The 26,617-nt window shown below is 42.2% G+C and overlaps 1 protein-coding gene across 1 annotated transcript in view; it reads right to left on the reverse strand.

Annotated features, from left to right (window-relative positions):
* LOC115526000 (membrane-spanning 4-domains subfamily A member 4A-like) overlaps positions 1-25,847 on the reverse strand; it is a 64,180-nt gene extending 38,333 nt beyond the window's left edge. The window contains exon 1 of the mRNA XM_032594896.1: positions 25,614-25,847. Coding sequence (XP_032450787.1) covers positions 25,614-25,690 — 77 coding nt within the window. The 5' untranslated portion in view covers positions 25,691-25,847. The remainder of the gene's footprint in view (positions 1-25,613) is intronic.
* Positions 25,848-26,617: the final 770 nt, after the last annotated feature.

Below are 26,617 nucleotides of genomic sequence, written 5' to 3' on the forward strand. Positions count from 1 at the left end.
TCCTCTCTGGTTTCTGCATCCCTGGAACCATCATGCTGCATGGAGTGTGAGATCTCTGTAGCGGTATGGTCTTTTTCCACAGTAGCTGCGCCCACTTTCTCTTGCAATGGAATCACTTAGGCCTATAAAACCAGGCTCGTAGGTGCAGTTTCCCTTGTCCTCATTGTAATTCAGCCAAAGAATCCCTCTGACGGAAATCCTGGACTTAAACTTCTATCTATGCCTGTGAAGCCACAGGCTGGGGGGCGGGAAGGGGGGGGAGGCTAAGGATGGCCAGACATGGGACTCTGGGGCTCAACCTCATGACTGTGAGATCGTGACCTGAACCAAAATCAAGAGTCAGATGATTAACTGACTGAGCCACCCAAGCGTCCCTTTTCTTACCTTTTAAGTCCACAGGCGTTTAGTATGGTACTTCACACTAAAATACCATGGTCCCTCAAAGTGGTGGAAATGTTTCTTTTCTCTGCAGCCTCTTTTTCTGCAGTAATCACATATGACCCTAATATTCTATATCCTTCTTTCCTATTTTCTGAAAGACTCCACTGAGCTACACCTCTTAAATTGGCCCATTCCCTTATCTATTCATGAAAGGTTGACGTTGTTCGTTGGTTAGACTATATTCTGTTTTCCTTTCCCTTATCTTCTGGTCTGGGCATTTTTGTCTTCCTAACATACTCCTGCTATTAGCCTTTAATACTCTCAACTGCCCCAGAAGCATCCATCGTCCAAATGAGGCTTGGTCATCTCATCTCCCAGCATTACCTGACCTGTCAAAGAGACATATTCTCATCTTGCCAACTTCTAACCAAGACTGAACTCAACTGATTATTGACCTGAAGCCACCCAATCAAGGCTCCAACACATGCCTCAAACTCCCCCAAATGCCATTTTTTACTTTTATTTTAAAGTTCCTAGTCTCTGGAGACAGGTTTTAGGGGGATTAGGGAACCACTAAAAAAATAACCTTTTCTTCTCATCCCATGGTTAGAAACCACTTGAAAAATAAGAGCAAATATTCAGGTGAAAACAAAACAAAACAAAACAAATCACTTTATTCGTGGCAAGCTGAAAGAAAAGCATTCCTTCAGTTCAAGGCCAGATAGAATTTAATCGATGTAACCAAACAATCACTGGCAGAGCTGAGACAGTACAGGTCTCTCCTCTAAGAGGAAACATCTAGCAGAAAAGGAAGGAAGGAACGAGTGAACAAATGAACGAATGAAGTCATGGGGGCTGAGCTGTATGAACCCAATCCCTGATTCCAAACTCTGTAGTTACACATATCACTCCTTCTCTGAAGGAGAGTTGGGGGTGAAGGAATGGAAAGAAGGTGTATTTCTCTATGGGAAGTTTTGCCACAGGAAATGTGGACTTAGAGATCAAGGAAGTTCCCTCCTCACTATGGACACCTCTAGGGAAGGAGGAAAGGAGACAAAAATAGAAGCTTTAAGGCTGTGTGCAACCGTTAATTTCTGAGCAGGGAAAGGGTGAATCTAAATAAATACAGAAAATAAATAATGAAAATGCTTGAATCTCTAGGGTAAATATGTAGCTATCAGTTTTTATCATTTCCTATACTTGTGTGTATTTTTTTAAATTTTTTTAATGTTTATTTATTTTTGAGAGAGAGAGAGAGAGAGACAGAGTGAGAGAAGGGGAGGGGTTGAGAGAGAAGGAGACACAGGATCTGAAGCAGGCTCCAGGCTCCGAGCTGACAGCACAGAGCCCGACGCGGGCTCGAACTCACAAACCGCGAGAGCATGACCTGAGCCGAAGTCGGACGCTTAACCGACCAAGCCACCCAGGTGCCCCAACTTGTGTGTATTTCAAAAATGTCATTAATTACAATATGAACATTAAAAATTCTTCTCAAACATTTATCATCCTACCGTTCTGTGAAGCAGACCTGATCCTTTCAGAACCACTACAAGAAAAATAAAAGAAGAAAAAAGAAACTATAAGTCTCCTATGGACACTGGAATTATGTCGTTATTGTTTAACATACCAGTTTCATACTGCTTTGCAGCTTATGAAAGTCTCTGAATGGCATGTATAAATATTTTAAGAAATTTAAGATATTCAAGAAAGAATGTCAAACAAGAAGTATATGTATGTGTGTGTAGACATATATTAAGTACATGTGTTAGGTGTACATAAATAATATATATACTTCCTTTTTAAAAATTTTGTAATGCTTATTTATTTTTGACACAGAGAGAAAGAAAGAGAGACAGAGTGCAAGTAGGGGAGGGGCAGAGAGAGAGGGAGACACAGAATCTGAAGCAGGCTCCAGGCTGCGAGCTGTCAACATAGAGCCTAACATGGGGCTCGAACTCACGGACTGTGAGACCATGACCTGAGCTGAAGTCGGACGCTTCACTGACTGAGCCTCCCAGTCACTTCAATAATACACATACTTCTTGTTTGATCTTCTTTCTTCCTCTTCTGTGTTTCAGGGTACCCTCCTGAACAACAGTGAGAGTACTCTTTGCGGGACCAGATGTCATTGTCATGCATATGAATCATCAAAGGCAGAGCGACTGCTCTCTTCAGAACTGATGGGAAAGAAGGCTTTCAGCCTCAAAGATACTTTACATTAATCAAACAGTAGGCTTCATCTCAAAACGCTGAAAGTAGTTGGAAGATGAGTCTCATGAAAACATATCAAGTTTCCATTCCCCAACAGTCAGACACAGTCATGCTTTCCTTTCCCTCTTCACCCCCCGCTGAGACAGGATAAATGTTTTTCCGCAAACTCAGGAGGCAAAGACGTTCCATCTCAGACGCATGCAGTGACCAGTAGGTGACATGACCTCCGGGGTGAGCGCTAATGACAGAGTTGCAGCCGGCTTGGTGTAAGATTTGTTTCTATTTTCAAAGGCAGAAGCAAAGGACACTCCCTTCCTCATGCCCTCACAGAAAATGGAAATTGCTCACCTGCATTCGTTTCTGGGGGACCCACAGCAGAGAGAGAGGCTGCTCGCGTGGGCATGTCCTGTCCTGGAACCTCGGGCCGCTGACCTGGGCATCACCGTGAGTCCCTTTGCCAAGAGTGTCCTCCCAGAGCTCACTCAGGGTCAGGATGGGCTCAGAGAGGGCAGGGCACGCATGTCTAACCCCGCGGATCGGATGCCTGTGCACCTTCCCTCCAGAAGCCTCGCCATTTACTTCCTCAGACATAAAACAATCTTATCTTGGGTGAGTCCCTTCACTCCCCCGTGTCTTCCTCTCTTTGCACAATAGGGAGAGTGAAGGGGGTGAGAAAATAGTGAGCCCATACTTAACAACGGTGCCTGGCACCGTCCTTCCTCTGTACTCGTGAGCTGCCTTCTCCTCTTCCTTTCCTTCCCCGCTGTGCTCTCCTCGACAACAAAGCGAAGCCCACCCAGCCACAGCCTGACTCCTTCACTTTCTCCAAAGCGTCCCGCCTCCTCCTTCCCCACTTCCCGCTCAACACTTATCCGGAGGCCCACCCAAGTGATCTCCTGGCACCATTCCCGCTAGGCCAAACGAAAAGAAAAGCAAGGTGGAAGATTTTCATGGAATTCTTCATATGTTAGACAAAGCCAGACGTTCCATGTGCTTTCTGAGTTGCGTGTACGCCCGCGCGCACCCGCACAGCAGCACCACATAGGAGTGCGCGCTCGCACACCCGTCTGTGAGGCTCGTCACTTTCGCAACCATCACGGATTTATGTGCTTTTCACAGTTTCCCAGCAGATGGCAGCAAAGGGGCCCGCGGCAGAGCAGAAAGTATTGGAAAGGCTAGAAGCTGAAGCTGTCCCTTCCGGACGTTTACAGGACTCACACAGCAGGGGACTGTGCTCAGGTTCCAAAAGATGGCCCCGCGTCCTGCCAAGGACGGAGCAGGTGGGAGGGATCTGCCCAGGAAGGGGCCGCTTTTATTTCAGAATTTAGATCAACGAAAGATTTTTTTCCCCCGAAGAGTATTTTATTATCGGTATTGTTTAGAATTGCTTACACGTGGATGTTATAAGGCGGATGGCAGTTTTGTTATTATTTTAAAAATTTCTACAGGCCATGCTTCCCCTTACTTCCTGCACTTGGGGGGACTACTCCCAGCACCATCACCACCCCCTTCTTGATTTGCCAGGGGACTTATTTGATGATTGCTCCCTGTCTACAAACGGAAGTGCCATTCACCGGAGCAGAAGTTGCAAAAGAAATAGCCAAAAATGGTTTTCTCAACCAGCCTATAAAAGAAATTTAAATATGGAGTTGAAACTCAGAGAATTTCATTAGCAACAGACTGTCACTTGAAAACTTTACTGACAATCTAACCGGAAGAAAATCGTGGCGGTTCTCTGAGTTTCCCGCCCTCCCTCTTCCCACTGTAGGAGAAGGAAGGAGAACTCCCTCATCTCTAGGCTCAGAGACAAGTGGCAAGGGGACCCCCGGGGGGAACTTAATGTGGAGCCTCACAGTTTGGGGAAGTTGATAGACTTGAGTCTAATACACTCAAGGAACTAAAAGAGGCCAGGGCTAGGGCTTTTGACCCTGATGGCCAGTGTATTTATCTATCACTGCATACAAATTACCACAGCCTTAGAGGTTTGAGGCAACATGGCTTTATCATCTCACAGTTTCTATAGGTCAGGACTCGGCACGGTTTAACTGGGTTCTTTGCTTCAGGGTCTCACAAGGCTGCAATCAAAGTGTTGGCAGTGCTTTGGTCTCAACTGAGGCTTGTCTGGGAGAAGGATTCACTTTCAAGTTTCCCCAGTTGGTGACAGAATCCAATTCCTTGCAGCTGTAGGACAGAGGGACGGAGCCCCACCCCACCCCCTGCCCACCATTTTTTTTTTCCCCCTGAGTAATTGCCTGGAAGTCTTTGTAGGCTGTTGGTTAGAGTCTACTCTTAAGTTCCTAAAGGCAGCCCACAGTCCCTGGCCACGTGGAGCTCCTCAACATGGCTGCCTGCTTCCTCAAAGCCAGCAAGAAAGAGAAAGAGATGCCAGGAAGGCATGCTGGCCTCCTGTAATGTGATCATGTAATCACATGCACATAATCACACACATTCTGTCACTGTGCTGTATTCTATTTACTCAAAACAAGTCATAGGTCTCGCCTATACTCAGGGGGAAGCAATCCCAAAAGGGCCAGAACACCGGAAGCAGGAAGCAATAGAGCACCCTAGAGTCTGTCTGCCACAGCTAAGCGGGAACAATAGTATTGGGATGGCCTGTCCTTCCACATGTAAGCCATGTGAAAGAAACCACCTGAGTGGTCTTAGACCTTGCTGCAAAGGGACATCAGGTGAAGCAAGGAGACCTGAAGAGAATGAGACTGGAGATTTTCGATGGACAGTCTGGGGTGGGATGTAGGGGGAATCATGAGCACCCAGCTAATAAGTGCCTTGGAATCCCAAAGGCACCAAGCCAAGGAATCTCAGTGATGGACCCCCAGTGCGCTCAACCCCTACCAGCCTGACATCAAGGTGGGAAGGTACCAATCGAGGAAGATGTTTTCTGCCCTTCAGCTCTTCTCATTTCTGCCCCTTAGTCTGCAAGGAACAGAAATCTCCCTTAGCAAGCTGGGGAGGAGTGTCAGATAAAAAGAGAGAGTACTCTTTCCTCCAGGAAGGAGGTGTCCTGTCTAAAGCAGACCCAAACTGAGAGGTGTTTTCACAGTAAACGACAGTTGAAATTTTGATTCTTGCTACAAAAGGCCATATTTCATTCTTTCTCATTGCCAAGTAGTATTCCATTGTGTATATGAATCACAATTTCTTTACTGTGTACGGAACTGGAGAGTGTTATGCTAAGTGAAATAAGTCATACAGAGAAAGATACCATATGTTTTCACTCTTATGTGGATCCTGAGAAACTTAACAGAATACCATGGGGGAGGGGAAGGAAAAAAAAAAGAAAGGGAGGGAGTCAAACCATAAGAGACTCTTAAAAACTGAGAACAAACTGAGGGTTGATGGGGGGTGGGAGGGAGGGGACGGTGGGTGATGGGCATTGAGGAGGGCACCTGTTGGGATGAGCACTGGGTGTTGTATGGAAACCAATCTGACAATAAATTTCATATTTAAAAAAAATAAAATTTGATTCTTATGTACAACAGTACATTTTAAATACTCAAGTGGCGGGGCACCTGGGTGGCGCAGTCGGTTAAGCGTCCGACTTCAGCCAGGTCACGATCTCGCGGTCTGTGAGTTCGAGCCCCACGTCGGGCTCTGGGCTGATGGCTCAGAGCCTGGAGCCTGTTTCCGATTCTGTGTCTCCCTCTCTCTCTGCCCCTCCCCCGTTCATGCTCTGTCTCTCTCTGTCCCAAAAATAAATAAACGTTGAAAAAAAAAATTAAATACTCAAGTGGCTTGAACTCTTTACTCCCTGAAAGCAACTTGCCTTAGATTTTAAATAAGAAGCTGGGGAGATGCAGTCCTATTGAGGATGTTTGGACAGAACTGCTGTGGGGAAAGAATAAGATTGTTTTCTTTGCATTCTTTGAATCCCGCTTTTTCAAGTACAAGTTACAAAGATTTTGAAAAGCCAAAGAGAAAAAGTGCTATCTTATTTTTCTTTTCTTCGTATTGCTACTATACTCATGCTTGAGGAATTGAGCTGTTAAATTCCTTAACACCATGGGATGCTCCTTAGAGGAGAATTGGGATGTTCTTCCTCAGAAAAAGTGCTGTATCCCCAAATTCTATAATTAAAGAAACATGACTATACACCAGTAGTAATTTACCTATTTTAACTAACTCACTTTTTCTACTTAAATAAATGCATTAAAATAATGTCATCACTGTACATATTGGGGCAGTATTATTTACTACAATAAAAATAATCACAAGTAAGTGTAATTTTAAATGAAAATCATTATAGATTAAATAAATAAGAAATTATCTGTAGCAGTAAATCTAGTTGACTATTGAATGCCAAGAATTAGTATGATTATAATCAGTTAAGTGGTGAAGGGGTTTTGTCTGAATCCCACTTACTTAAAATGAAGGTGACATTTCATATCAATAAGATAGCTTTTCAAAATTCAATATTAAGACTCTCACATCACATGTATATTGAATCAGAAAGTTCATAAGATTTTAATCCCATTATCTGGTAAGATTTGACATGTGTCAAAGAGTAAAATAAACATCATCAGAGCTACCAAACATGAGAGAGAGAGACAGAGACAGACAGAGACAGAAAGAAAGAAAGAAAGAAAGAAAGAAAGAAAGAAGAAAAGAAAGAAAGAAAGAAGAAAGAAAGAAAGAAGAGAAAGAAAGAAAGAAAGAAAGAAAGAAGAAGAAAGAAAAGAAAAGAAAAGAAAAGAAAAGAAAAGGAAAGGAAAAGAAAAGAAAAGAAGGAGAGAGGGAGGGAGGAAGGAAGGAAAAGAGAGAGAGAAAGAGAGAAAGCAAGCAAGCAAGCAAGCAAGAAATCTGATTTGTGTTTATACATGTGCCTGTAAGGAAATACCCCAGAGAGGAAATTCATTAAGAAATCACTGAGTGGGGAAAGTCAGGGTTTTTCCAACTGCTAAGAAGGCCGTTTCATAGTGGTTATGTAAACTGAAGACTGAAAACTAGCACTCTTGATGGGGAAAATGAGTTTAGAATAAGTCTTACTATTCAAAATTTATAATCATCTATCAGCTTCAGTGGGTTGAATCAGTTGTTGTGAGACACTATATTCAGTTTTGATTTATTTCCTAGAAATATTTACCTTTCACACTCAAAATTAATTGCTAGTCAAAATTATAGGAAAAAACTGATGAAGAAATTTTTGTCTTTAAAATGCCATTAAAATTTGATATAATGTAGGGGTGTGTGTGTGTGTGTGTGTCTGTGTTTAAAAATGAAATATAAAATTCTTCCAAATTCATTTTTTTAAGTTTATTTATTTATTTTGAGAGAGACACAGTTTGAGCGGGGGAGGGGTAGAGAGAGAGGGAGAGAGTGGATCCCAAGCAGGCCCCATGCCACCAGCACAGAACCCAATGTGGGGCTCAAACCCATGAACCGTGAGATCTTGAACTGAGCCAAAACCAAGAATCACATGCTTAACCGACTGAGCCACCCAGGCATCCTTCAAATGCCTTTTAATAATATCTGCTAAGTGATAGTAAAATGGTTTCATATCCTTACACAGCTACCATTTGGTTTAAGAAAATAGAAAGAAATCTTATAAAGTCTTAAATGTGTTGTTTCATAGTTTTTCAAATATTTTCAGCTATATCTTCAAATGAGTTCATAATCAGCTTATGTGACCCCTACAAGGAATCTAGCTCACCAAGATGAATACACATACATCAATAGAAATTATCTTGCAAATTCAACACTAACTGTAAGAAGATAATTTGCTTCTTCATTGTTGGGTCTCCCCATCTTTCTTACAGACTCATGGTGACTTTATTCAAGAATGGTGTAGTGCACAGCTAAACACACACACACACACACACACACACGCACACAGCGGTATTTTCTAGCCTTCCTTGTGGATAGAAATGGCAATGTGACATGGTTCTAGCCAATTAGACTTAAGAAAAATTTTGCTGGAGATTCTTGGGAATGCACTAATTTCTTATTTAGGTGCTAGGCTTCCTCTTTGTTATCTTTCCTCTTCCCCCTGAGCACCCAACTTGCTCACTGATGATGAAAATCTACATTATGGATAGCTGAGCAGGAAGACAGAAAAGAGGAGCTCATCTGGAAAACAGTCTGGAGGTTCCTCAAAAAATGAAGCATAGAGCTACCCTACGACCCAGCAATTGCCACTACTAGGCATTTACCCAAGGAATACAGGTGTGCTGTTTCAAAGGGGCACATGCACCCCCATGTTTATAGCAGCACTATCCACAATAGCCAAAGTATGGAAAGAGCCCAAATGTCCATTGACAGATGAATGGATGAAGAAGACGTGGTACACACACACACACAATGGAGTATTACTCGGCAATCAAAAAGAACAAAATCTTGCCATTTGCAACTACATGGATGGAACTGGAGGGTATCATGCTAAGCGAAATCCATTAGAGAAAGACAAATATCATATGACGTCGCTCATATGTGAAATTTAAGACACAAAGCAGATGAACAGAAGGGAAGGGAAGCAAAAATAATATAAAAACAGGGAGGGGGACAAAACAGAAGAGACTCTTAAATATAGAGAACACACTGAGGGTTGCTGGAGGGATTGTGGGTGGAGGGATGGGCTAAATGGGCAAGGGGAATTAAGGAAGACACTTGTTGGGATGAGCACTGGATGTTACATGTAGGGGACGAATCACTGGAATCTACTCCTAAAATCATTATTGCACTACATGCTAACTAACTTGGATGTCAATTTAAAAAATAAATAAATATATATATTATTAAAAAAAGAAAGAAAGAAAAGGGCAGCTCAGATCCCAAAGAGAATAATGAACCGTGCTCTGGGAACCTCTCCTGGGTAGTCAGAGTCCCCTATTTCTGGAGAAAAAAAAATGTCAGTCATCTCTGTTCAAGGTCATAGAGATCTGAGATCCACTTCTATGTTTTCTAACTTCACAGTCAGCCTGGGGTGGAGAGGGTGGAAAATTGGGAAATCACTAGTCTGCACCCTTGGAGCAAGCTCAGCACCATGAATCGTTTGCCGTCTAGAGCACTAGAACTCTGCAAAGGGCTAAGGATACTTCAATCAATACCCAGGAGGATGGATTTAGAGTTAATGTAGAAAAACTATTGAGACCTGAAATACACTTTTCTGTAAAGGTGGTGGGAGAAGATGTTGGGCAAAGAATACAGATTTTTTTGAATTCTAATATATGTCAAGACTCTCTGCTGAGCACAGTATACAGACTTACATACGTGACAATATATGACTGAATCCTCACAAAAATTCTGAAAACCTTTTCATTATCCCTTTATATATGAGAAAACTGACCGGATATTTAACTGATTTTCCCATGAATTCCTTCTCAGACTTAGAAGAGATGTGAGAGAAGCCCAATGACCAGCATCCTCCTTTGACAACTTGTTTAGTAGTCAGCAGACCCAGAGGAAGGTCTGGACCACGAGGGTTTGCCTCAGTGACGATGACATTGGCCATGGGGATGAAGACGATAACAAAGTGACAGACTGTTGCCCTGGTGCACAGCTGGACCCGGCTGCCAAAAGCCTTGGATTCTAGTCCCGTGATGAGTGACCTGTGGTGGGCTCCTCATCTGGAGAATAAAAGGATTGGACTAAAATTCTCTCCAAGTATCCTATGAGTTTCTTAAACACCCCTGGCTTAGGTTTGCTCCTGTCCCAGCAGACAGCATTGCCGCCATCAGGAAACTGAGAAAGTATGGAGAACGTCATGCTGCCTGCCGTTGCTGCGGGCCACACTCCCTAGAATGATCTGAGCAGAGGGTGCTGTGCAAGCAGCCGTAAAAGGCTCTGACAAGTGGCAACAATGTCCCCCCAACACCCGGTACTTCCCAGAATGTGAGCTTGTACGTAGCCAGGGGCTCTGCCTCTGACCCCCACCCACTGAATCCTTCCCAAGATGTGCCTGGACTTCCCAGAGCACAAAGAGATGAAGCCAGAGGCACAGAACAAAGAGGCACTCAGAGAAGTGACAGTTGGACAGCAAGTCCCCATAGGTTGCTTTCAGTCTGCCCTAAGAGCCTGGGAAATGGGGACATATATAAATTCTCCCAAATCCAAAATGAACATCATTGTTATCACTGGTTATGGAGTGCCTGGTTTTTGTAAGCTTTTCGCATCCTTTCTCTTTGATTCTCCCAAAAGCCAACAGTGGAATTATTATTGTCCATCCCTATTTAGTAGGCAGAAAACTCAGGCGAAGACAGAACTGATTGACTTACTTTTACGAATGCGGGGAATAAATTCTAACTGGGACCATCACCAGTCTTCACAAGCTCTTTATTCTTAGGTGTTACTTGTAGTCTGTGTTATTTTCCAAACTTTGAAATTTATAGAGGAAGCAGAGGTATTTTTCATGTGTTGAATGTAAGTACAGTGAAGCCCATATCTTGTGTAATCATAACTACTATTCTGAGAAAAGGGCAGGAAGTCTCAGAGGCTGGAGAGCAAAGGACCAACAGTGTTCTGGCAGGAACAGCCAGTAGGAGGTTCTGGCTGAGAGCTCCCAAGCAGAAAGCTGGCCCGCCAGCCACCACTCAGAGGACTGGGCTCCAGGAACAGGTGGGCATGTTCATTTGCATCCTGAACTTTGGGGGGAGATGACTGTCCTTGGAATTGCCAGCCAGGAATCAGATTCTTACTCTTCCGAGCACCTGCATGAACTGGTGAGTCAATTCCCTGCTCCGGTTTGTAGTTTACTCACTTTCCAAACAAGAGAATTGGGTGAAACAATCCTTAGGTTTCCTCCAAGACTTGAGGTGACAATTTTCTACAATTCTCCACATTTCTTGGTATGTTGCTCAGTCTTACACAGAATATGCTCTCGGAAAACACTGTGCAATTAGCCTGGATCCTGCATTAGGAGCCTGTTGTTCAATCTATTTCTGTCATAGAGAAAATCGCTGTATGCAGAGCAGTCCTCTAAGCTATGATTTATCTCCAAAATGGGGGTTTTAGAACCATCTGGAAATGTGGTGGGCCACCCCAAGTTTTCCTCCACTTGAATGTAGAGGGACAAAGTATCCCTCTCAGAGGGCGGAGTCTGAAGATGATGGCATTAGTCTGGGGACTTCTTGTGAAACCATACAGAATCCTGGTTCTACAGCATTCCCTCTAAAAAGCAGCAATACAAGTTATCATAGCCTTAAACTCAGTAAATCCACTTCTAAATGTTACTCTAAGGAGATGACTGAACAGGCGAGGCACCACAGTAGTGCAAAGATGTTCACTATAGCATTGTTCATAATGATAATAAAAAGAAGAGAGAGAGAGGGAGAGAAATAACCTAAATAACACGACTGGTTAAATGAATCTTGAAACGTCTATTAATTTGAATACAGTGGCTTTTTTCTCGTGATGAAATATACGTAACATGAGATTTAGCATTTTAACCATTTATAAGTGTAGAGTTCGCTGGTGTGGTACATTCACATTCTCGTGCAACCATCCCCATGACTGAACTCCAGAACTTTTTCATCTTTCGGAACGGAAAGCCCAAGATCATGACCATGGAGCACTAACTCACATTTCCCTCTCCTCCTAGCCACTGGTGTCCATCACTCTACTTTCTGTCTTGAGGGACTTGGGTACTCTGAGTGCCTTCCAGGAGTGCAATCAGACAACATCTGTCCTTCTGTGACTGGCTTACTTCACTTGGCATATTGTCTTCAAGGTTCATCCACACTGTATCAGGTAGCAGAATTTACCACGTAGCTTTTGAGTTTAGGAGTTTTATTATCTGCATACATGACTGTCAGAGATGTCCACAGACTAATGTTGAGCGCAGAAAGATTTCTAAATGGCATGTATAGAACCACTCTGTTTATGTAGAACAATGAATGTGTGTAAACATACAGAGAGAAAGACAGGGAGAAAATGAGGGTAGAAAGGATATGTATGAAACGCTAGTTATTAGGTGGGAGCTGAGATTTAAGGAACTTCCTTTTCTTCTTCAAAATGTATTCCCTATTTTGACTGTAATTGCTATGTGATACACTCTTTTAAACAAAATGATTAAAAATAATAAAAGAAAATAAATAGACATGTTATTGAGAATCTGGTAAGGGTACCAACCAGGCATCCGGGTCCTGGCTAGATGTTCAGGACTAGAACCCAGCAGATCCTGTAGTCCCTGGGTATGAGGACTGAAAAATATAGGAAGGAATCCTATAGGAAAGAATCCAGAACTACAGAGACTTTTGTTTTTAAATCCTGAAGTTGGGAGGCAATCTTTTTTCTTTCCTTCCTTCTTCCCAATTTTATTCTTTTAGTTTTTTATTGTGGTAAGAACACGTAACGTGAGATCTACTGGTTAACAGATTTTTAAATGCACAGTCCAGTATGTCTACCTGAAGGCCCAGTGCTTAACAGCAGATCTTTAGAACTTATCTTGCACAGTGGAAATTCTCTACACATGGTGCAGCAACTCCCCATTTCCTCCTCCCCCAGAACCTGGGAACCGCCCTTCCAGTCTTTGCCTTGCACATTTGGGCTAGCAAACCACAGGAGTGCAGCAGAAGTCAAGTTTCCAGAATATGGGAACAAATCTCCAAGGTCAGAAGACCTCCTGTGGATGAATATGGAGAGTGGTAGTCAATGGACCTTGGCTACAAGGGAGGGAAGACAGAGGGGCTGAGCATCATGTGTGGCTAGATGGGCACAGCACACCCACCCACAGAAGAGCAATGGCATTACACTGCCCAGGTTCAAGGCTTGCCTCCATCATATGCTAGATATACAGTGCTTTGCAAACTATTTACCCTCTCTGAGCCTCATTTTCTTTCTTTTTTTTAAAATTTAGATTCCAGTTAGTTAACATACAGTATAATATTAGTTTCAGGTGTAGAATTTAGCAATTGAACACTTACGTATAACACCCGCTGCTCACTACAAATGCCCTCCTTAATCCCCACCACCTATGTAATCCACCCCACCCATGTCTCCTCTGGTAACCATCGGTTTGTTCTCTATGGTCAAGAGTCTGTTTCTTGGTTTTCCTCTCTTTTTTCTTCCCTGTGTTCACTTGTTTTGTTTCTTAAATTCCACATGAGTGAAATCACATGGTATTTGTCTTTCTCTGACTTAGTTCGCTTAGCATAATATTCTCTAGCTCTATCGCTGACACTGCAAATGGCAAGATTTCATTCTTTTTGATGGCTTAGTAATATTCCATTGTGTGTGTACACACACCATATCTTCTTTATGCATTCATCAGTCATGGAAAATTGGGCTCTTTCCATAATTTGGCTATTGTTGATAATGCTGCTATAAACATCTCGGTGCATGTATCCCTTTGAATAAGTATTTCTGTATCCTTTTGGTAAGTATCTGGTAGTGCAATTGCTGGGTAGTAGGATAGCTCTATTTTTAACTTTTTTTTTTAATTTTTTTTTTCAACGTTTATTTATTTTTGGGACAGAGAGAGACAGAGCATGAACGGGGGAGGGGCAGAGAGAGAGGGAGACACAGAATCGGAAACAGGCTCCAGGCTCTGAGCCATCAGCCCAGAGCCTGACGCGGGGCTCGAACTCCCGGACCGCGAGATCGTGACCTGGCTGAAGTCGGACGCTTAACCGACTGCGCCACCCAGGCGCCCCATCTATTTTTAACTTTTTGAAAAACTATTTATTTTTGAGAGACAGAGAGAGACAGAGCATGAGCAGGAGAAGGGTGGAGAGAGAGACACACACAGAATCAGAAACAGGCTCCTGGCTCTGAGCTGTCAGCACAGAGCCCAACACAGAGCTCGAACCACAAACCATGAGATCACGACCTGAGCTGAAGTCAGACACTTAACCGACTGAGCCACCCAGGCGCCCCTCTATTTTTGACTTTTTGAGGAACCTCCATATTGTCTTCCACAGTGGCTCCACCAGTTTGCATTTCCACAACATCCTTGCCAACACCTGTTGTTTCCTCTGCTGTTAATTTTAGCCATTCTGACTGGTATGAGGTGATATCTCATTGTAGTTTTTTTTTTATAGTTCCAAAAATATTTTATTCCATATTTACATTTTTTTCTACCACATAGTATATATCTGAAATCTCTTTTCAGATTTGAAATCTCTTACGTTCTGAAATCTTTTGTGCAGCTTTTCAAAATCTCCAAAGGCAAATATGGTGCCTAGTATAGGACAGGTATTTGATAGTACCCTCTCTTTTTCTCATTGTCATTTTGATTTGAATTTCCCTGATGATCAGTGATGTTGAACATCTTTTCATGTGTCTGTTGGCCATCTGTATGTCTTCTTTGGAAAAATATCTACTCATGTTCTCTGCCCATTTTTTAACTGGATTATTTGTTTTTTGGGGTATGTCTTCTTTGGAAAAATATCTTCATGTTCTCCACCCATTTTTTAACTGGATTCTTTGTTTTTTGGGTATTGAGTTTTATAAGTTCTTTATATCTTTTGGATGCTAACCCTTTATCAGTTTATCATTTGCAATTATATTCTCCCATTCTGTAGGGATGGGAGCTTCACTGTACAGAGTTTTTTTATTTTGATGAAGTCCCAGTAGTTTATTTTTGCTTTTTTCCCTTGTCTCAGGAGACATATCTAGTAAGAAACTGCTATGGCTAATGTCAAACAGGTTACTGCCTGTGTTCTCCTCTAGGATTTCAATGGTTTTCTTTCTCACATTTAGGTCTTTAACCCATTTTGAATTTATTTTTGTGTGTGGTGAAAGGAAGTGGTCCAGTTTCATTCTTTTCATGTTGCTGTCCAGTTTTCCCAACACCATTTGTTGAAGGGACTTTTTTCCCACTGGATATTCTTTCCTGCAATGTGGAAGATTAATTGATCGTATAGTTGTGGGTCCACTTCTGGGTTTTCTATTCTGTTCCATTGATCTATATGTCTATTTTTGTCCCAATACCATACTGTCTTGATCTCTACAGCTGTGTAATATAACTTGAAGCCTGGAATTGTGATGCCTCCAGCTTTGCTTTTCTTTTTCAAGATTGCTTTGGCTATTTGGGGCCTTTTGTGGTTCCATATAAAGTTTAAGGTTATTTGTTCTAGCTCTGTGAAAAATGTTTGGTATTTTGATAGGGATTGCATTAAATGTGTAAACTGCTCTGGGTAATGTAGACATTTTTTTTTCAACATTTATTTATTTTTGGGACAGAGAGAGACAGAGCATGAACGGGGGAGGGGCAGAGAGAGAGGGAGACACAGAATCAGAAACAGGCTCCAGGCTCCGAGCCATCAGCCCAGAGCCTGACGCGGGGCTCGAACTCACGGACCGCGAGATCGTGACCTGGCTGAAGTCGGACGCTTAACCGACTGTGCCACCCAGGCGCCCCTAGACATTTTAATAATACGAACAATATTTGTTCTTCCAATCCATGATAACGGAATGTGTTTCCATTTCTTTGTGTCATGTTCAATTTCTTTCAGCAGTTTTTTATAGTTTTCAGAGTACAGGTCTTTCACCCCTGTGGTTATTAGGTTTATTCCTAGGTATCTTATTGTTTTTGGTGCAATTGTAAATGGGGTTGATGCCTTGATTTCTCTTTCTGCTGCTTCTATTACTGGCGTACAGAAATGCAACAGATTTCGGTATGTTGATTTTGTATCCTGCAACTTTACTAAATTCATGTGTCAGTTATAGCAATCTTTTGGTGGAGTCTTCTGGATTTTTTATGTAAAGTATCATGTCATCTGCAAATAGTGAAAGTCTTATTTCTCCCTTGCCGATTCGGATTCCTTTTATTTCTTTTTGTTGTCTTATCGCTGTGACAAGGACTTCCAGTACTATGTTAAATAACAGTGGGGAGAGTGGATAGCCCTGTCTTGCTTCTGACATAGAGGAAAATCTAAGCCTCATCTTCTTGAATTAAAAAAAATTTTTTTAAGTTAATTAATTAGTTTTTAAATTTACATCCTAGTTAGCATATAGTGCAACAATGATTTCAGGAGTAGATTCCTTAGTGCCCCTTACCCATTTAGCCTATCCCCCCTCCCACAGCCCCTCCAGCAACCCTCAGTTTGTTCTCTGTATTTGAGTCTCTTATGTTTTGTCTCCCTCCCTGTTTGTATATTATTTTTGCTTCCCTTCCCTTGTGTTCATGTGTTCTGCATCTTAAAGTCCTCCTATGAGTGAAGTCATGTGATTTTTGTCTTTCTCTGACTGACTAACTTCGCTTAGCATAATACCCTCCAGTTCCATCCACGTAGTTGCAAATGGCAAGATTTCATTCTTTTTGATTGCTGGGTAATACTCCATTGTGTGTGTGCGTGTGTGTGTGCGTGTGCGTGTACGTGTGTGTGTGTGTGTGTGTGTGTGTGTGTGTATACCACATCTTTATCCATTCATCCGTCAATGGACATTTGGGCTTTTTCCATACTTTAGCTATTGTTGATAGCGCTGCTATAAACATTGGGGTGCATGTGCCCCTTCGAAACAGCATACCTGTATCCTTTTGATAAATACCTAGTAGTGCAATTGTTGACTCATAGGGTGGTTCTATTTTTAATTTTTTGAGGAACCTCTATATTGTTTTCCAGAGTGACTGCACCAGTTTGCATTCCCACCGGCAGTTCAAAGGAGATCCTCTCTCTCTACATCCTTGCCAACATCTGTTGTTGCCCGAGTTGTTAATGTTAGCCATTCTGACATGGGTGAGATGGTATCTCATGGTGGTTTTGATTTGTTTTTCCCTGATGATGAGTGAAGTTGACCATTTTTCATGTGTCGGTTGGCCATCTGGATGTCTTCTCTGGAGAAGTGTCTATTCATGTCTTCTGCCCATTTCTTCACTGGATTATTTGTTTTCAGGGTGCTGAGTTTGATAAGTTCTTTATAGATTTTGGATACTAACCCTTTATCTGATATGTCATTTGCAAATATCTTCTCCCATTCCATCAGTTGCCTTTTAGTTTTGCTGATTGTTTCCTTTGCCGTGCAGGAGATTTTTATTTTGATGAGGCACCAATAGTTCATTTTTGCTTCTGTTTCCCTTGCCTCCAGAGACATGTTGAGTAAGAAGTTGCTGCCGCTGAGGTCAAAGAGGTTTTTGCCTGCTTTCTCCTCTAGGATTTTGATGGCTTCCTGTCTTATTTAGGTCTTTCATCCATTTTGAGTTTATTTTTGTGTCTGGTGTAAGAAAGTGGTCCAGGTTCATTTTTCTGCATGTTGCTGTCCAGTTTTCCCAACACCATTTATTGAAAAGACTGTCTTTATTCCATTGGACATTCTTTCCTGCTTTGTCAAAGATTAGGTGGCCATACATTTGTGGGTCCATTTCTGGGTTCTATATTCTGTTCCATTGATCTGAGTGTCTGTTTTTGTGCCAGTATCATACTGTCTTGATGATTACAGCCTTGTAATATAGCTTGAAGTCTAGGATTGTGATGCCTCCTGCTTGGGTTTTCTTTTTCAAGATTGCTTTGGCTACTGGGGTCTTTTCTAGTTCCACACAAATTTTAGGATTGTTCTAGCTCTGTGAAGAATGCTGGTGTCATTTTGATAGGGATTGTTAAGCCTCATCTTAAAGATGTGCTGGAATGCTCATCCATGGCCTCTTTGCCCCAGATCTACTGCAAAGGATTCAGTGTCAACACTACTTCCCTCTTTGTTCATCTTACCTCAACCATACTTCTGTCCAGACTCCAAAATCCCCCAAAGTGAAAATTATCTTCTTAGACAGGGAGAACTTTGTTTTTAATAACTTTTCAAATAAGGTACTTGATGCCCAGAGAGCATGAGAAATGACCAGGGCACAGATCTAGGAGCAGAAATGGAGTGGAGGTCACCAACCTTTTATTGAGCACAATGGAGCACCTGATAAAGATCACAGAGACACAACAAAAGGCACTCACCTAAATCACCTCATCCAAATCCTCACAAGCATCCTTCATGATAGCCTTATTATCCCTATTTTGTAAGTAATGAAACTGAGGATAAATGAGGGAAAATAACCTGCCTGTGGCCAACTAATAAATATCTGAGCTGGAATCCCAATGAGCTTTAGATATAACTAATAGGTATTGAAAGTATATCATGTGCCCTGCTCTATACTGAACCCATTACATGCATCATCTCATCTCTCCCTCACTGTGAACCTATGAAGTGGCTAAAAACAACTTGCTTATCGTGAGTTTAGTAATAATTGGTAGGTCTAGAATATGAGCATGGGACTGGACTCCAAGACCTATGCTCAGACATGCAACTAGATGCTGAGGCATTGGACTTCCAGCCCAGTGCCCTTTCCCATCACCCTCACTAGTAATGAGATTGTGGGTGCCAGTTCTAATTTTTGTATGTTATGCATCTCACCCAAAAGAGCCCGGACATTGAGGGAAGGATCAGGGAGCAGAGACCTGTGGTACCACCAGATTATCACAAGCCTTTATCCAAACTATGACTTTCAAGAGGGAGGATGTTGTGCTAAGAACAGACCTAAGGAGCATCCCAGGGGCTGGACTCTGCTACCCACATCACAGAGACCAGAAACACTGCTGAGCTGGTGGGCAGCAGATGCTATGCTCCTTGAGTCTATGTTGAAATTGCCAATGTTAGGAAAGAAGAATGGAAGATGAGGAGAATTAATGTGATATTTAGAAAAATATCACAAGCTTCTGAGCTATACTGACGTGGTTGAGACATTTGTGCAAACATGGAATAATAATAATTATATTTGGGGCACCTGGGTGGCTCAGTCAGTTAAGCGTCTGACCTCTTGATTTTGGCTCATGTCATGATCTCATTGTTCATGAGATCGAGCCCCACGTGGGGCTCCATGCTGACAGCACAGAGCCTGCTTGGGATTCTCTCTCTCTGCCCCTCCCTAGCTCACATGTGTGCATGAGCTCTCTCTCTCTCTCTCTCTCTCAAAATACATAAGTAAACTTAAAAATAGTGATTATTATTATATTTGCTACCACGTATTAAACACTTTCAATGTGCCAGGCTAGGCACTTTGTGTATTTGAACTTGAACTTATTAGTCCCGAGTTTCCAATGTATACAGTGAGGTTAATAACACCTAAGTTGCTTTAAAGACCAGAGTTACAATGGCCTAGTTCCTGGAATTCAGCAAGCATTAAATAAATGTTCATATTAACAATTATTAAGCTAATATGGGAAAGGGAGTCATTCTCTGTGGGACAGGACCTATATAAGAAAGAGATGTGGAATAGGGTTAATCAGCATCTTTTTTTAAAATGTTTCTTTAATTATTTTGAAAGACAGAGAGAGAGAGAGGCAGTGTGAGTGAGGAAGGGCAGAGAGAGAGAGAGAGAGAGAGAGAGAGAGAGAGAGAATCCCAAGCAGGCTTCATGCTCAATGCGGAGCCTGACACGGGATTAGATCTCATGAGCCCTGAGATCATGACCTGAGTTGATGTCAAGAGTCCGATGCTTAATTGACTGAGTCACCCAGGCCCCCCAGCTAATCAACATCTTAATGGAAAGAAAACGAGACTATGAAGGAAGACTGAGCGGCAAAGGTGCAGCATAAAGGTACGATCCTGGGGTGTGTGGTGTGGGAGTGCGGCACAGGGGAAGAAGAGGTACACAGGAATGAGAGGGATGTTGGAAGCAGGGGCCATTGGAAGGACAGCGAGGTGAATCCACTCAAGGCCGCAAGGAAAGTTCTATATGAATGGTTCACCTCTCAATTGTGTTCACAGTTTTCTCCCAGTGACACGCTTTCTGTCCACAATGGATGGACTGTGCCAAGCACGCTAGCTTTCCAGACTGCTCCCCACATTAACTTTCGTTCCTAAAGGACAGGTCACCTCTTGGACAATGGAGAAAAATCTTGGATGGTTTCATATCTTTAAGTCGAACCTCAGGACCTAATTGAGTTCACTGCCTCTTCCAGCATCGTCAGGATCATGCTATCAAAGCCCAAGACCAAGGGAGCCTTTGACAGCTTTACTCCAAATGGCATCATCGTCCCCAAAAGAGAGAAACCTAGACACAGCTACCAAAAAGAGGACAACCCACCAAACACTCTGCAAAAAGAAACTACAGTCCTTGGAGTAAGTCCACGTCACTGGAAGGGAGACACTGTGGAAAATACTGCAAACATACCCACACTACATATCTACAGTGGATCTGGGAGAGTCTCTCATTTTTGTCTCTGACTCCAGGCCAACTGGGACATGAAATGGCGCTTTATGGGAAGACTGTGTCCTACTCAGGCCTTTCTATAAACTAAAACCACTAGGTCTCCACTTGAAATCTACATAAGGAAGTCTCCTGTCATTTGTCTTTATTGTAGTAGATGTTGGATTCAAGCACATGATTTGACTCAATGTGATTAAATTAGATCTGTCTATTTTGAGCTCATTTCTTAACCATTTTGAGATGAGACGATCTGGACTAACGTCACCATACATTTTCTCCCTGTCTGTCTCACCGTAAGACATCCGAATGTCCCCAGTCGTCATCCTTCATACTCAGGACTTTAATGTCCACCTGGTTCTGACTATCCCCTTTTAAGACCCAACTCCTATTCATTTCTGACTTTGGAAACCTGCCTGGTTGTGTCCTCTAGAATTCAGGGTCCGTTAACAGCATAATCTGATTCATTCCTGGATTTGTTTCTCAAAGGCCTCCTCATCAATCGTGCAAACAGGAACCTAGCTCCCAAGGGCACTGTTTCCACTGTGACCCTCTCTTCTGGGCATAGAAGTGAAGGCAGTCTCTTTGCTTCTCGGGGCACTTCTAGATCAGTCCTCTCCTCTCAGTCTCTAAAAGCTCCTATTTTAGAATCTCATGTCATCCAGGGGCACCCGGGTTGTGTAGCTGGTTAAGCGGCTGACTTTTAATCTCAGCTCAGGTCATGATCTCACAGTATGTGAGTTCAAGCCCCGCATCGGGCTCTGCGCTGACAGCATGGAGCCTGCTTGGGATTCTGTCTCTCCTCCTCTCTGCCCTTTCCCATCTTGTGCGCGCTCTCTCTCTCTCTCTCTCTCCCTCAAAATAAATAAATAAACTTTAAAAAAATAATCTCATGTCATCCAACTAAGTAATTCACTCCCACTTAAAAAAGAAAAATAAAACAACATAGTTACCCTTTTTATGTAGTATCTGAAAAGTCCTACTTCAGTCTTCCTCCCAAAAGAGATATTTTTAAAAATGTTACCTATATTTTGAGCACTGGAAACAAATAATTATTTCAAGTAATTGTTAATAGTCACAAACTTCAAAAGTTCTTTTAGGTAATCCTAATATCAGGACTAGTCACGAACTGATAGGAGAATTAAAATTTTAGAAGAATGAGTTTCATGTAAAAACCTAAAAACAATCAGTGTTTTAGAAAATAACATTAAATGATGTAGCGGCAATTTTGAAAAGTGATCATCCTTAGAAAAATCAGTTGATGACTATGTTGCTTGAAAATAAAACCAGTTAACATCTGTCATTCTACTATCATTTACCAATACTCACTCCTTAATTTACTTCTTCCAAACAACTGGTTCTGTGTAGACCTGTCCTGCTCCCTACAATCTAGCCTACCTATGGCCTAGAATCACAAACACATTTCACTGTGTGCTTCAGCAATCAGTAAGAGATACTGGAAATACATTTATTCATTTATACATTCAGCTGTCATTTTTTGAGCACCTTCAATGTGCCAGTCACTATTTTACACGCTTAGGGTAATAGATGAACTATACAGTTAAAAGAAAAGAAAACAAAACAAAACAAGACAGCCCCATTCTCACAGTTCTCTTGCTCTACAGAAGGATTCCAGGTCATTGCCACTATTTTTGCTCTCCTGGATAATGTGCCTTTTATCTTCAAGATACTGACTCCTCAATCACTATCACTCCCAGGGTAGAGTTCATATCGTAAGTCTTGGCTATTTCAATACTCATGTATATGATCCCTCCAATATCATGTCCTGTCTGCTCCTTGACCTCTTCTCCCCAGGTATGTTGCCCATCCTTCCATAGACAAACATTTCCTGAGTTGTACCCTGGACCTTACCAATACTAATGGCAATAAACCCACCATTATCTACATTTCAAGCATCCCATAGTCCCTCACCTCTGATCTTTCCAGATCACTCCCTCCAACTCTATGTCGATGCTAACTTTCTCTAACCTCTCTGGGAGTTACTGATAATATCCCTATTTCATGGAGCCTTCCTCACCTAGCCATGATCAACAGCTTTGTCCTCCTTAAGGAAAAACTGCCACATTGGTTTAATTCTAACTCTGCCCCTTTGCCTATTCTGCCCCTGAACCCATGCAACTAACCTTGGCAAACACACACACAGACTCCACTTTGGATTTATGACCATAACCTCAAAGGGACTGTAAAAGCTGCTTAAAAAGAACACGATATTTCTTTCATCCATTCACTTTCCTGCTACCCCAGAAAAGTATTTCAATAGGTTTCAATCCTTCTCCATTGATTACCTGGCTTCCTAACATACTAAGAAAACTGAGGCAATCTGGAGAGAAGGTCCACAAGCCGCCACACATCTGCAATTACTCCCATCGGTGCCATATATTCTCTCTCCCCTCCCCATTACTAACCAAATGCCCATCTTCTAATTAACGATGAGCCTCCCTTGTGCAGTGAATCCCATCCCTCATTACTCGTTCCAGTAATCCTCCCCATGCTCTCTGCAAATGTTTTATGATCAGTTCCATGAGCACAGAATCTTCCTGCAATTTCTCCTATCTTGAGAACAAAACAGCAGAAACAAACACTTATAACTTCGCAGGCCCTCTAGCTAATGCCCCATCAGCGACTTGCCTTCTCAGCAACACTCCTCTATGGGGTGGGAAGTCTAATATTTCCAGCTCCTCTTGAATGATATTCTCTCTTGAAACACATCCAATGGGATTTGTCCCCTTTGCTCCACATTAGTAACCCAATTTCCAAGTCTCCACTGTTAATGTTCTTGAACTAATAGAAGTGTTTGATGCAGCGGACTACCCTCTCCTACTTGAAACATTTTAATCATATGGCTTCTTGGACATCACATTCTTCTGGTCTTCCTCCTTCCCTCTTGGCTGCTTCTTTTATACTCCTTGATTGTTTCTATTTATTTATCTGACCCTCAATTTGGAGTGCTCCATTGCTCAGTCCCCATTTTGTTGCTACATCTGCTACAGTGGTAAACTCACACAGTAATATAGTTTTAAATATGATCTTCACTGATGGCTTGGGAAGAAAAAGATTATTTCCCTTACATGGCTCTCTCCTCTAAAGTTAAGACTCCTATAACCACAGCCTATGTACGTTTCCACTGAGATATCTACACCTCTCCCGTAACCTGTCCCAGACTGAAATCCTCATTTTTGTCCCCCAACCCACCCCTCATACAACATTCCCCATCTCAGATAAATGTCAACACCATCATTTCAGATGCTTAAGCCAAAACCCTTGGAAGCAACCTTCATTCCTTTCTTCTATAATCCACATGCAAACTGTCAGTAAATCCTAGAGGCTTACTCTTCATCGTGCAACTAGAATCCAACTACTTCTTACTACCTCTACTATGAATGTCGTTTTCAAGTCAGCATCATCTCACCTGTGAATTACTACAATGCCCTCCTTATTGATGTCCCTGCTCTGTTTCCTTATAATCTATTCTCGATGCGGCAAGCATTAGAATGATCTTTTAAAAATAGAAATCACTTTCTCAAAATTATCCACTTCACTTCCCTTTTTACTCAGAACAAAAGGCAAAGTTGATAAAATAGCCTACAAAACCCTACAGGGTTTGCACTCTGTCCCCAGTACTCCTCGGGCCTCCTACTACTTTGCTCCTAACTAATTCCACTTTCCAAGGAACATCTCTGTAAAGGACATAATACATGGCCAGTGGCAGTGACTTTCATCTGCTTCATTTCCCTGGTGCTGGCACAGGACAGATATTCAATAAATATTAATTGTATGAATGGTTGAATTCTCTTGACTTTACATTATTTCTCCTATGTTTTTGTATCATCTTTTAATTGCATATGCATTAAACAGTGGGTAAGAGTGTGGATTCTAGATCAAAGTAATAAGGCTAAGTCCTAGTTCCTCCACTTGGCCATTTGTGTGGGTTCGTACAAGCTATTTAAACTCCCAGTGCCTCATTTTTCTCATCCATAAACAAGATGAGATAAATAACCAGAGTGTAGAAAGTGTTCAAAAAATGTAGACTCTTACCACTGGTGTCATAAAAACAGTAATTATTATCAAAATTCAATGATGAAGAAGGTAAGATGAATTATGGCTTTATTTTATTTCAATTGAAATTGAGCCCTTTATTAACTCTCCCTTGGTAAGTTTGCTTTCTACATCCATCCAACTGGACTATTGTCCAAAACAATTTTCTCCACCTACTTTTCCTAGAACAACAACAACAAAAAATGTCAACTATATTTTTCAAAATAAAATTAAAATGTATATATTATCACTTCCTGATTTGCTAGTTTACTAATCCTATCAGAAAGGAAGAAGTTAGGTATACATGAGTTTCTCTTAGAGAATGCTTACTGGCTCCTTGTAATACTCCCCCCCTTTTAATATGACACATTATAGCATATTTTATACTCCTTATAAACACAATGTACATTCAAATAATCACTTTCATCTGTTCAAAGTATGTTCCTAGAATTTTCCGTCTTCTCTCTTGTAGATTATACAGATTATGTGCTGCCTGCTGATTTCAAGTTTGGGGGCGATTTTGGTTTCTGCTCCTTACTCTTCTCACTTCAAGCCAACAACTTCCACCATTTTGATGTCTGGGTACCCATTTGTAGCAGCTACATGTGTGAGTAGAATGGGGTCTCCAAGAAAGGATATGCTCTTTAAACGCTAAGTGGGTACTAGATCATGGAGTGACTCAAGTCCCAAGAGGTGGGGAGAAAGGAGCAGGTGGCCAAGGCCTCTAGCTTTCTCTCTGTCATCATCCCATGTCACGTTTCTCCCATTTGGGAAGAGCAGCAGAGGAGTCTAATCCCTCCTCCTGTGTCACCATCCCAGGGAGTAGCTGGCCAGGGCAGGAGGCAAGAGGGTAATACAGTGGGCATACCAGCACAACACTTCTTACCTGGCCTCACAGCCGACCTCTGGAAAAGTAGAAGATTTTTCACATTCTTCTTTGGGTCTTTGATGAGGCCATTGCATTCCCTCCAGTGTAAGAATAATCCACCTGTCAGGTAAAGAGTGAAAAGATCATTTTTAAAATAAAAGGAGCACCATGGGTAAATGCCACAGGTACGCAGAGAATCAAACTGGTGATGGTAAGATTCACGGGAAGCAAGGACACCCTTGCTATGTGTTCAGAAGTAACCCTGAGAATTTGGAAAACTTTTTTTTTTTGCTACTTTCCATCTAACGGCTCATGGAAAGGGGTCCTTTTCTTTGGAGACTAGCCAGGGTCTAGTCATGCCTCCCACAAAGGGCCACTTCTTTTCCATGTAGTATCCTATACAAAGGAGGAAAAATCACACATTCTGGGCAGATGAATTCTAACAGGGCATCACCTCTGTATGGATACAGCCTTTATGTGAACACAAACTATGCAGTGATGCAGGGAAGCCCTGCTCCTGACCCCAGAGCACAACTTATCCTTACTTCTCTAATCAGTGGTTGAGCTCCCACATTCCCTTATGAAAGGCAGGAACAGCTCATGCTGGACCCTCTTTGTCTATGACTACTACCAATCCCTAAGGTACAAGCTTAACCAATGTTCCAGCTTAGAACTTTCTCCCTCCACCAGCCAGATCCTTACACTACTGGGCTCAAATACTGACTTCTGGGGGCACCTGGGTGGCTCAGTAGGTTAAATGTCCAACTCTTGATTTTAGCTCAGGTCACGATCTCATGGTTCATGGGATCGAGCCCCTCATTGGGCTCTGTGCTGAGTGGGGAGCCTTCTTGGGTTTCTCTCTCTCTCTCTCTCTCTCTCTCTCTCTCTCAGCCCTTCCCTGCTCCCCCCCCCCAAAGTAAATAAATAAACTTAAAATACTGACTTCTGGGGCTTCAGAATGAGAGACTCTTCACACCTGAAACTGTACCGCCCCCTTTCTTCAACTCCCAGTCTAACTCAGG

Source organism: Lynx canadensis, chromosome D1, assembly GCF_007474595.2.
Source record: "Lynx canadensis isolate LIC74 chromosome D1, mLynCan4.pri.v2, whole genome shotgun sequence".
Classification (NCBI taxonomy): domain Eukaryota; kingdom Metazoa; phylum Chordata; class Mammalia; order Carnivora; family Felidae; genus Lynx; species Lynx canadensis.